At 37.4% G+C, this 13,504-nt stretch overlaps 1 protein-coding gene across 1 annotated transcript in view; it reads left to right on the top strand.

Moving 5' to 3' along the window:
* Window positions 1-13,504, top strand: part of gpc5a (glypican 5a) — a 95,197-nt gene that overhangs the window by 58,509 nt on the left and 23,184 nt on the right. Inside the window, exon 8 of the mRNA XM_086070486.1 lies at window positions 2,307-2,475. Within this exon, the coding sequence (XP_085926612.1) occupies window positions 2,307-2,475 (169 nt within the window). The remainder of the gene's footprint in view (window positions 1-2,306; window positions 2,476-13,504) is intronic.

Here is a 13,504-nt window from a genome sequence, read left to right as displayed (position 1 = left end):
GGTTAGAAAAAAACAACAGTTTCAGCATCTGATGTACAAGGTTGTTGAAAGATAATCTGAATAAAAGTGTTGGTGTCAGGGATGCTTGTAATAACACTCACAGTGCTGTAACGCTGATTAGGGTCAAACATGATGAATACTCGCCGGAGTTTCGGAACAAATTAATTTGCTGTCCCATGTAACCCATGTCCAAAACATGGTTATCTCCAATATTTCCATGTACTATATAAAGTAGCTGCTCACAGCTCTATTACTCTGTATCACAATAATTTCCGAAAACAGATGGACGCCATTTTAGCAGATGTTTCCCCGGCAGGTTGTGAAGCATTACGGTGCACGCGTTGGATCAACACTGAATTACTGAGCAAACATGAGAAGAAGAAAAAGTTATCCAGTGCAATGTTCTGGCTGTTATGTCAATATATATTTTTTATTTTCTGCTCAACAGAATCCTGTCTGGCAACAAATGCCGCGTATCATTTACAAGGAAGGCGCGCTCAAATTGACGCCATGATGAGCATTGTCCTTCAAGCTTTATAGCGAGAAGTAAAGACTGCGGTTTAATTACACGCACGCTCATCTGAGCCACGGCAGCATCCGCCGTGACACCGTTGCTCTCTCGTACCCGAACCACAACAGCAACTAATTAACGCGTGCCATACTTTTCTGATCAGCACAAAACATTCTCTCGCTTCCGATGACGCTCCATGAATTTAGATGCCTCAATTAGTGTTTTGCATTTCCCTTGTTCACACTAAAAAAAAATGTCACTGCCAGTTGAGCACATACGTAAGTGCACAACTAACTACATTTTTAGACATGCTCTATCTAAAAAAAAAAAAAAAACTAAATGGTAAATAATAACTGCAATATAAAGACTGAAAATGTTGTTTCCAAGACAACATCAAACAACAGATAAAAACAAAAAAAAGTTTTGCTTTTTTGTTGAACTTGTTGAGGATCAGCCCAAAAATTATTTGACCAGGATATATGAAAGTTTGAAACATTTTCAAATACAAGTCTTGAGAGTGTTTTTAATTGTCTTTCCTGTTTGGCTTCCTTCTGATTGCGCATCATGATTCTCATGCAATCACCTATTGTAAATATTGAATGTGAATGTGTAACACTATAATGTCAATTCAATGTAAACATTGAATGCTCATATCGTACTCTATTGTTTGTAGTAGTCGAATGCCTAAATAATACCTTCATAAGATTATAGTAGAAAATAACACAAACCTAAGCGCTTAATTCCACTTGAATAAACATGCTATGTCATAAAAAAGATTTCAAGAAAATATATCTGTTTTCTAATATCTACAGTTAAGTTGACACTGTTTGACGATTTAGCATGGTTTCAATAACTGAGCTCTTCTTTTCTTTTTTTATCTAAGCAGGGCAAAGTATGATTGGCTGCTTGCAGAATTGAGTCAACGAGCCGCCACTTTGAAGTTAATTGCCTCCCAAATTTTTTTCTTTTCTTTTCGTGACCAGTTACGCAAGAAAGACATGAAAGACAATGCAAACGGATCAATTTTTCCATGAGTCTGCTCTAAAAATACTTACTCAGAAGTATCAAAACAGAAGAAGATTGTTTATTTGAACTTAACATTGTGGTACATGTTTTTTTCTGTATTAAAATTTCTATATATTTTTAAAAAATAAAACTGATTTTGTGTTCAATGGGTGAAAAAAAACTCTTTTAACTTATTCACTGCCATTGACGTCTATAAATGTAAAAAAATTAATTTGAACTATTTCTATTAGTTAAATTTTTCCCCACTTTTGTTAACAAGAGTATGAAAACCTAGACATTTTTTTTAATAATCTTTAAAAAAAGAAAAAAAAGATTATTCAAAATTAGGGGCGATTCATTTTTTAAAATTGTAATTAATCGTATGACTTGACTTAACTCACGATTAATTACAAATGTTCTATCTGTTCTAAATGTACAATACATTTTTTTCAGGTTTTCATACTCTTGTTAACAAAAGTGGGAACAAATTTTAAACTAATAGAAATACTTCAAATGAATTTTTTACGTCTATAGCCGTCAATGGCAGTGAATGAGTTAATTGACCAAAATATTTAAAAAAAAACAGTCATTTTAGAGATGCAATTTTAATACCATGGTAGCATATTATTTTTGCTCACTGTTGTCATACTGCCAAATCTAATATCAGCCCTACATTGTACAAAATCACTCAATATTTTTGAGTTAGCTCTTTGAAAACATCCATATGATTTTAGGTAAGACATAAAACGACTTATATTTACAACAAAAACATCTACATTTGCACCACTAGTTGCTGCAAGGAAAATCCATTCCGAAGCTGGGCACGTTGGACCAAATTGAAACAGGAAGCGGAGACGCAGAAGGACGTTACAGCGGCGACTGCGATGACGAAGATGGCTGCGATGGTTCAGGCGGCGGCGGCGGCGAGATCACCAAGAACATCCACAGAGTCTCCAAATGTAAGTCGCGACCGTTTTCTAATGCTACTCAACCATCAGCAGACATTGAGTGAAATATTCTCAGTGACGTTCATTTATTTAGTACATCGCGCCAATCGTCTTTGTCGAGATGAACGTTAAACGGGTAAAAAAGAAGATTGGTAAGTCTTACTGGTGCACGATTAGCATCCAAAGTTAGCGGAGCGAGTTCAAAGTAAATTCGGATCTCATAATCTATCCTAATAAGAGTCATCCTAGACTCCAGTTTATGACACACATAATAATAGTCATGAAAGATAATCGTTTCAATGGGGGCATTAAGGCAATCAAGGCCCGTTACTTAAAAAAAATGATTGCTCCGGAGAGGATCGGTAACCCCTGATGAATCACAGCACTGCGACTCTCCTTTCGCACCTTCTTCACGTCGCATGGATGCCTCCCCTCCCATCCTCTCCCCTCTCTCATCGTTAAACATGCTAACCACTGGGTTAATCATCCCTCCCCTTTTTGCCCACGGCGACAGCGAGGGCGGCGGCGGCGGGTGGTCATCCAAACAAGTCATTCACGCTGTGTAAATGTTCCCCGCGGCCCGACAGTCCGTCTGGAGTTCTGCCGCAATCGGGGAAGCTGCCTAATGATGGCTCATCTAGAGCCTCTGATGTGTTTCACCGAATAGTCGTAGGCCAAAGCAGCCTGAGAGGATTTACGGCCCCTTGAGAATTTATGACCTACCGTCTGCCATCACCTGTTCTGATACGTCCACAGCGAGTTTTAAATGTTGCTAAATAGACTGAGAAGCAGCAGCAGTTTCTGACAGAATCCAGGGTAGCACAGCACTCTCATCACAATCACAAGTGTGACTCGTCATTACTATTTGCCTGATGATATGCTAAATAGCACACAAATCAGTTTGTTCCAGCATATTGCTCTAGTTGCAGAGAGAGGAGGTTTGCTCTGTTCTGATTATAACACATTATTGTGATCAGAGCAGCAAGCTGTGCAAATCTGCTCCAGCTGCAGCAATTGATTTAAGAGGCAAGCCATTACACGTCTCTCTATAGAGTGAAAACTGATGATCTTTTTGACTATTGCTAATTGCAAACTGAGATTTTGGAAATTTGCTGCATTTGTTCCCCTTCCTCTGATTGCAAGACTTCAATCGTAGAAACACGCAACAAGAAGTCACAGTGGCACAAATAAAAGATGAAAATAAGACGGGGTGGAACAGAAAATAGACAATGTTTGTGTTGGGAGTGTTTTTGGACGTAACTGTATTTGAATTTTCAAGACTTGCAAAAATAAACCTGAGAGTGGATTTTTCAGCATATCGAAAAAAAGGAAAATGCCGAATTTTGGCTATGGAAACGGGTTTTATGAATATATACGATGACAGGACCAGATACTGTGGCGCATGTTTTGACCAGATATTATAAGGTAAGAATTTGAAATATATATGGAAACAATAAAAGAACCGACTACGGCAAAGACGTCCGTGGTTGTGCATCATAAGGGGGGACGCTATGAGAAGGCAAACTCCAAAATAAACCGTAGCTCAACAAAGAATGCATCAAAGCTTTGGTTCGTTTTTATTTTAAAGTTGTTCCCGCCAGTGCGTGGTGGCGTAGCAGCTGTTTTGACTCATCTACAACTCGTTTCCTCTCAATATTCACAAAATAATAACAAATGGAAACGGACATAAGTCGCTTAACATTTTTGAAACCCTATTATATTAGTGACACAAATAAAAGATTAGGTATGACTACACGCATGAAAACATGGAAAGTAAGATAGGTTGGAACAGAGAATAGACAATGTTTGTGTTTGGAGTGTTTTTGGAGGTTATGGATGTGCGTGTGTGCGTGTGTGCGCGTGTGTTTGTGTGCAACAAAGCAAAGCAGTAAAGCTGCACGTCTCACTGCAGCTGAAACACCATTTAAAATTTAATTTGATTCCTTTCTCTGCAATTATCTATAATCCTTCTGCCATGTCTTTGAGCTTTATCAGCAGAACATGCTCTCGATGGTATAGCCTGATAAGAAGATTCAATAGGATATAAGATCAATGCCAACAATAGAGGCCTGATTTGAGAGATTATCCTCATTAAGGCATTAATTATGTGAACGTGAGATCTTCGTGAACCCGACAAGAAGCAACAAGAGGCCACGCGCGCGAGCCTAGCGTCGCGTCAGCCAAGGCGCCAGTAAATTAACTTGACAGTTTCCCAACCCACAAGTAGTCAGAGATCTTTACGTTACTAATACATGAGAACTCTGGTCGTCATTATTATATTATTACGTGCGCAGGCAGTCGTCATAACTAAATCATCATTTGTGCCTGAACAGGAGCATCGGGGGCGGACTTTCAGATATTTTCATCCGAGAGTTTTTGGGAGAGCTGCTCTTTTTGAATCTTTCCTCAGATAATCGTGACACAGATGACTGAGAACCTTCACTAAAACATTACAGGAGTGCGATATGAGAATAGCTCTTCCTCCTACACGCATTTTCGAAGTCTGCCCTCATTTTTCTCATGACTGCATAGAAGGGCGGATGTCCTGGCAAATATTTTTTAATGTAGCATAGCTTGTTAGCATACCAACAAAGTGCTGTAGTTAGCTGTTCATTGTGGATGCTCTTTTTTATTTCTGTTAAAAGGCGTAGAACAAAATACGACTTTACACGAATGGACATTAGAACCCAGAAGCAGACCCCGACACTAAAGTAACAAATGCACTTTATTAAATAAAGAAACAAAGTAAGTAACGAACAAACGGAGCACGGTGTGGCGGCAGATGAGCTTGCAACATGTTGAGGCTCAAAAAAAGAACAAAAAGGAAATCAGTCCTAACTTAAAAGGCTGGGAAAAGCCAGGAATAAACTCTCAAAAAGAACAAAGTAATGAACAGAAAATGACGAGGTACAAACTAGAAGTCAGACCCAAGTACAACAGAGAAGGAAATCAAAACTTGGAGCGAGCAACAAGAAAAACACTGGGAAGAAAATTTATGCACGGAAGATAACACAACCGGTACCGGGGATGTAACAAGACGTTCCGGCGAGGAATGAAAGTCAAACCGCTGCATAAATTACTTTTCAAATGTATTCCCATACAGTTTATAGTTCCGTTCCGTTCCGTTCCGTTCCATCTTCAATTCCGCTTATCCGGGGTCGGGTCGCGGGGGCAGCAGCTTTAGCAGGGAAGCCCAGACTTCCCTCTCCCTAACCACTTCAGCCAGCTCCTCCGATGGGATCCCAAGGCGTTCCCAAGCCAGCCGTGAGACGTAGTCTCTCCAGCGTGTCCTGGGTCGTCCCCGGGGCCTCCTGCCGGTAGGAAATGCCCGGAACACCTCCCCAGGGAGGCGCCCAGGAAGCGTCCGAACCAGATGCCCCAGCCACCTCAACTGGTTCCTCTCAACGTGGAGGAGTAGCGGCTCGACGTTTATAGTTAAATTGTAAAAAAATATATAGTTAGTAACGTAATCAGAGTACCATGTATTAAGAAATATAACTTGATTGCTTTGAATTACTTTTGGATTACTCCAATGCCAAATACGCTAATGAAGACAAGATAAAAATGCATGTATTTAAATCTCTAGATAGATAGATAGTAATGTGGCTTCTTAGCTAGCTATCTCCAGATCGACAGCTTGCTATGTCGCTAGATAGATGCTAGTTAGCGCAAGGTATCAAGATAGATCAGACAGACAGATCATACAAAACACACACACGTAATTATGATACGACGATGACGATGCATGACGTCAAGTTGAATCCTTTTTTATTGTAAATATGATGTTTAACTAGTAAGTCAGTCGGTGATTCTTCTGGAAGGTGGAACTCACATTAGCAACGTAGCGGGCTAGCAACGAGCTCCTCCGTAGTGAGACGCCACAGGGAAATCCCAAATTTTTGCTTTGGTATGTTATTTGAGATAAATCAGTCTTTCAGTGACCACGCTCCAAACAGCGAACGTCCTCCTTTCCTCCCTGATACTTTTAAACCGGCCCGTTTGGCGAACACATGCAGTTCTTCCGCATCCCCTTGACAGTAGACGTGTTTGCTCACAATCACCGAGAGAGTGGCGACCCGTTGAGCTACACGACAATTGTGACAATTTATCCACTTGTTGCGCTGAGGGCTCAAACAAAGGACGGCGTCTCTCTGTCTGTCTGCGCGGAAATTGTAATCCTCTGGAAAAACTGCAGCCTGATTATGTGAATTTTTTCTGTAACAGATTTTGTTGTCTTTTTTTTTTTCTACACCGGCACATTTATTCCGTTACTCCGTAAGCCTGATAATCACTGACACCTGACCACAACTAGTCTTGAAAACAAAATTTAATTTCAATTATAAGAGCGAACAACAAATTACTTAGAACAGACGAGCACAATAATTGAGAAGTAGGAAGTGTTTTGGAATCAAATAAGGAATATTTTAGAACATTGGAACCAAGAGATTTGACCAATAGTTGTACACGAAATGAGTGCAGTCAGTACATGTGTATGTTTTTGTGTACTTTTGCTCTTTCTACACCACTCTTGGCAATTAAATTGGTTGTGTATGTATAATCATTTGACAGCATGATAAATAGCAGCTGCCTAATTACTATTTGGTAGTAGCCAAAAATACTTAAATCATAGGGTTAAGCGGCTTCATGCTTCGATGTTTATGAGACAAAAATACACCTGGATTAATCACATCAAACCAGTGCCGAGCTCAATTTATGATAATGCAAAGCAGTTTTTCACACTCTCACTGTGCTGTTTTATTATTCCACTCCGGGTTGGGAGATTCTAACAAACAAGCATCGAGAGACTTTGTGAGGTTCTAATTAGACCAAACTAAATGAGCTAAATAAACCTAATGTCTGCCTGAAAATATAAAAGAGAGTGCGCATATGAATCACAATCAAAAACATGAATTTTATTATTAATTTTCCACGTTTTCCACTTTTGCTAATAAGAGTATGAAAACCTATTTTTTTTATTGTACATTTAGAACAGATATAAAATTTGTGATTAATCGTGAGTTAATTATTGAAGTCATGTGATTAATTACAATGCCTGACGCGATTTAAAAAAAGAAAAGATTTAAAAAAATTAGGGAGGCAATTAATTTTTTTAAATTAATCCTTGATCATATAGCAGTGCTATGGATCCCCGCTGAAGCCGTATCAAGGTCATTAACTCATTCACTGCCATCGACGGCTATAGACTTTCATTCATTTGAATTATTCTATTAGTTTCACATTTTTTCTTACTTTTGTTAACAAGAGTATGAAAACCTAGAATTTTTTTATTGTACATTTAGAACAGATATAAAATTCATGATTAATCTTGAGTTAACTAGTGAAGTCATGTGATTAATTACAATTTAAAAAAAAAATCGCCTAATTAAAAAGAAAAAGAAAACGAAAGATTATTAAAAATTAAGGCCGTCAGATGATTGTAATTAATCACATGACTTCACTAGTTAACTCACGATTAATCACACATTTTATATCTGTTCTAAATGTACAATAAAAAAAATTCTAGGTTTTTTGAAACTAATAGAAATAGTTAAAACGAATGAATGAAAATCGAGAGACTTTGTGAGGTTCTAATTAGACCAAACTAAATGAGCTAAATAAACCTAATGTCTGCCTGAAAATATAAAGGAAAATGCACATATGAATCACAATCAAAAACAGGTGTGGACAAATTACTGGCTGATGCTTTTTTTTGAATTTTTTTATGTGCGTGTTCCCCTGCGTGAGAGTTTTAGTTTCTTCTTTATCCAACACAGACCTGACAGCAAGGGCTGCACTAGAAAACAACTAAGAGTTCGTTTTTCTCTGCTTAGAAGTCAACAGGCGGCTGTAGTCCTCTTATCAGGCCAACCTCGACTCAGTTGCAGACAATTGTGACTGGCGGCCTTGTGAGCATTGTCGTGCAAAACAACATCTGTCAGACACAGTGGCAGCACGGGGAGACACAAATCGATTTTCAAGAAGTAAGCACACGAGGGCATGGAAAAAGAGTCTCTTAAGGTGCGACTCTTATTAATTAATGGTGTCTCTGCGGGTGTTTGATTACAACGTCTGTCCCCCCAGCACTGCAATAAAGTGCTGCTGAATATAGAACTCCCCTACTAATAATGCTGAGTGATGACGGACATAACTGCGCTCAACGCACGGGAAACCGAGGACATTTTGCGATCGTTTCCACTGTCAAATATCCGAAACTGTAAATGATGTTCTGCTCCGGAAAGAGAAGGGATTACAAGCTAAGAAATATTTTTGGAGCATCCTTTCTTCGAGAGGTGCTTGCAGCTCCCCCGGAACACTAGAGCGTGCCTATTAGAAAGCTCCTTACCCTCATTACAGTGCGGGATCAGATTGGCTCACCTGCTGTGATTCTCGCCCTCCTCCATGCCTGTAATAATGGCATGCAAATCTTTTGCAGCAGCGTGGCTCGCCACCTTTTGTCCAGTCAGCCTGACTGGGACCACTTCAAGATTGTATGATGACAAGTCAATTAAATGATCCCTCTGAACTAAATAATTATTCAGCCATGCTATAAAGAGAAACGAGCAGAGCTAGAACACATCAAAGCGAAAGTGCATTGCATGAATATGTATGTTTTTAATAAGGGACACCATAATACTATTTGGAATCAACAGTTAAGCATTTGGCAGTCCGTTTGTACAATACAAATACTAACACTAGACTACTTAAATACTACTACAACTGCGAACGACAATGATAACAAACAAATTGATAAATGAATACGTGGCGTGTCAAGAAAAACGGAGACATAAATAACACGCACCCGTGTGTAATACGTACTCCTAAAATTACCCTTAAAAAGCATTTTTTCTTTGCGCTTGTATAATACGGTTCCCCGATTTATCAGAGTGAGATTCCAAACATCCCAACAAATTCTAAATGCTTATCTAGGTTCAAAATGATGTTCTTTCCCCATACCTATGGTTAAGGTCTTTGAAAGGTATTTTTAAAAATTGTGTTTTTAAAATCTTGTTCTTGCACTGTAATTTTAGTAAGCAATTTTTTTATTTCTTTAGTTTGCTTTTAAATTCTCTTTATCTCTGTTTGTAACTACTTTTAAATGTACTTGTAATTACAGTATGTGAAGCATATTGAGTTAGATTGTGAATGAAATGTGTTATAAATCAGTGATTCTAGTTTTTAAAATTAGTATTATTTTTTACAATTATTATTATTATTATTATTTTTACAATCATTATTATTTTTTTTTAATTATTGTTATCATTATTTTTATTTTACAATCATTATTATTATTATTTTTTTTACAATCATTATTATTATTATTATTACAATCATTATTATTATTACTATTATTATTTTTATTTTTATTTTTTACTCATGTCAAAAGTTGACATGAGTCGAGATGTAGCCTACATGTGAATTTTGGTGGCGATTCATAGCATTTTTGTGTTATTAAGCGGCGCTTAGATTTTGTACATTTACAGTTTTGCAAAAAAGTTTATATACCCTAAGGGTATGTAAACTTTCAAGCACAAATGTGATTACAAACCAATAATAGTCTCCCCTTTTCCTGTCAGGCAACAGAGTCGTGAAACTGAAGGGACGTGTGTGTGAGTGTGTGTGTGTGTGTGTGTGTGTGTGTGTGTGTGTGTGTGTGTGTGTGTGTGTGTGTGTGTGTGTGTGTGTGTGTGTGTGCGTGTGTGTGTGCGTGCGTGCGTGCGTGTGCGCGCGCACGAACCGAGCTCTGTGGGGGATTGGAAACGACACCAAAGGCAAAAGCGGCAGCAAGCAGACAGAGCTGTCACATTGTGCGTGTAAATTGTGATGGACCAAGCTCAGTGCTGTTTGGATTGGAGCCATAAACCTATGATGTGATATCTTTCATTTTCAAAGATTTTTCTCAACCGCTCTTTTCACATGGCTCATTTCGTATAGTTTCTTTTAGGTGTGCTATTGTGGTCATTACCTCAGCAAAGAGGTTTTGTTTTCACCCGCTTCTGGTCATTTGTCAGCAAGATTACATGAAAACTGCTGGACCATCTAAATAGCATTTTGTGAAACAATGCTGTTGATTCTGACCCCAATCTCGTAATGACGTTGAGGACTTTTACAACATTTAAAAACTGTTTTTCTGTTTACTTGGGTTGTCGGTGTCTGTGTATTCATCGGGTAAGTAGGATACATATGCAAATTACGGGTGACAACATAAGTGCGTTAATTTTGAGTTCATTTAAGGTGACTTTAATGCTACTCTTTTTTTTTTTACGCACGATGAATGTCTATTCCTTACTTAGAAAGCCTGTACTGGGGAAATTCCAGTCGCAACGCAGCAGACACATCCGTGACAAAATTTAGGAATAATTTATTAAATAATAATGCATATATTTGTGGAGATTGGGTTCAATTTGTATTTTACAATTTTAAAGATGGGCATTCACAAGCTACTTCATGTTAAAGATTGGATAGCTCTTAATATGAAAAGAAAAATGCACTGAGCTGTCACCGACATCTTACAAATGCAATTATGCCATCTAGTGGCAGAAAAATGACCTTAACACAAATCAATATCACACTCGTTTTTTTTTTTTACAGTACAGTACATCTTTTTAATTTCAACTCAATTTTACTCAAAGAAGCAGCCATATTTCTATTTGACATTTTTTTCCATTTTTATGTAAACAAGAGTATGAAAACTTTTGTACATTTTCTTGTTCATTTATAACAGATATAAAATTTGCAATTAATCGTGAGTTAACTATTGAAGTCATGCGATTAATTACAATAAAAAAAAATTAATCACCTGACACCCCTAATGCAAATATAGATCGTCCCGATAACGTTGTCTTTTAAAACAAAACACATCGATTTTCACCACACGGCGATACTTAAATAATGAAAATGTGTACTAATGAAAAACTGTGTTCCTGTCATCAATCAGTGATGCCTGGCAGAGTCCAAGAAAAAGAAACTGCCAATACATCCCTCAAGTTGGGACTAACTACCACTAATGGCTGCTTGTCCACATCAATCCCCTCGCCCCGAACAACAATGTGCCAGCAATGCTGCTGATACGCACGCTTCTAACCCCCCTTAGCCAGACCGCCATACAGGCTGCGCGATCCAAGAGTGGAATTGCCATCATTAACCTCAAGCAATGATTCTTGGAAACCATTTGGAGTATAAAGTATAGCTTGGTGAGAGCAAATGGAGGGAGAGTAATTGAAGCTGAAAGACTGAAAGGCCACATCACAGAGCGGCAACATGACTACACATGCACAAGTGTATTTACGTAAAAGGACCATTTTTTCATATCGAAGAAAAACTCCATGAAGGATTTGAACTTAAATGCAATTGGAGACGGTCAACTTATAAACCGAATGAGAGAGGAAGCATTCATCCGTACAACAGAAAAACAGTCTGCAGACTGCTGGAGATTCTTTCATTTTATTTTCAATTTACGCTATCATACTGATTATAATCCCCAAAAGGAAATTCAACTCTCCGCTCTATACTGCGTTGGGTGCCACGTAGTAACACCATTCTGATTTGTTTACTCTCAAGTGGCACAATTCGGATGTGCGTCACGTGACGGTAAGTAGAAAAAAAAACGGCATGGAGTCTGATATTTTCAGATCAGAATCAGGTTTCTTTTTAACTCATTCACTGCCATTGACAGCTATAGACATCAAAAATTTATTTGAACTATTTCTATTAATTTGACACTTTTTCCACTTTTGTTAATAAGACTGAAAACCTAAAAATATGTTTTTTAAATTTTACATTTAGAATAGATATAAAATTTGTGATTAATCATGAGTTAATTATTGAAGTCATGTGATTAATTACAATTGAAAATTTTAATCGCCTGATTAGATTTGAATAGATTTAAAAAAAGAAAAGAAAAGATTATTAAAAATTAGGGGCGTCAGGCGATTTTTTAAATTGTAATTAATCGCATGACTTCACTAGTTAACTCACGATTAATCACACATTTTATATCTGTTCTAAAAAAATTCTAGGTTTTCACACTCTTGTTAACAAAAGTGGGATTTTTTTTTAAACTAATAGAAATAGTGAAAATTAATTTTTGACGTCTATAGCCGTCAATGGCAGTGAATGAGTTAATGTGGGTACACATCTGATATGTATCGGATATCTGACAATGCAAGTGCAGCGGATAAGGACAAAATATACGCCGTCAAAATACTTAGACACCCACTTGATACTTGACTCATTGAGCCATTTTCAGCAGTAAAAAGTTAGTATTTTGTCCAGGTTGAATTTGATAACCACATTATTTTTTGTATACAATTAATACCTTTAAAAACTATTTTTCCACTTGCTGTCGACTGAACATAACATCACCTGTGCTGAGGTAGTAGGTAACGACCAATCATGGCTCACCTGTTTTCTGGGTTTAGTCGGCAAACTGAGCCATGATTGGTCGCGGGTTCAGTCGACAGCAAGTGGAAAAAAATTGTGTTTAAAGGTATTAATTCTACATGAAAAATAATGAAGTTATCAAATTAAGTCTGAACAAAATATTAACTTTTTACTGCTGACAATGGCTCAATGAGTCAAGTATCCCTTTAAACTAAGCTTCAGCTAAAACATTTTTCTTTCTTTTGTCGCTCTAGTCAGGGAACTTTTCTGACACACCTTGATTCAGGGCATTTGGACCTGCAGTGTAAATAAATACGATATATAAATAATAATAATAAATAATGTAACTGTGTTCAAACTAAATTCAGGTAAAATTGTGTTTTTATGTGGTCATTTCTGTGTCTTCACTGCCCATTTGTAGTCACGAGAGAGAAATACGACAAAATAGTCTACACAGTCTGTATTTCTTCTTTAGTCCTTTTCTATTGGAACAATTAAAAAAAATTAAAAATTATTATTATTATTTTTTTAATTATTATTATTTTTTAATTAATAAAAAAAACTGGAGCATGATCATTTATAATTGTAGCAAAGGTTTTCTGGTTTGATGCCCTTCCTGTCACCGGCCACAGTTTCAGAAGTGGGCCTAACGTTTGGGCGT

This window comes from Leptonotus elevatus, chromosome 3, assembly GCF_054856555.1.
Source record: "Leptonotus elevatus isolate MCC_2025b chromosome 3, RoL_Lele_1.0, whole genome shotgun sequence".
In the NCBI taxonomy this organism is placed as follows: domain Eukaryota; kingdom Metazoa; phylum Chordata; class Actinopteri; order Syngnathiformes; family Syngnathidae; genus Leptonotus; species Leptonotus elevatus.
This window is presented reverse-complemented; position numbering and strand designations above follow the sequence as displayed.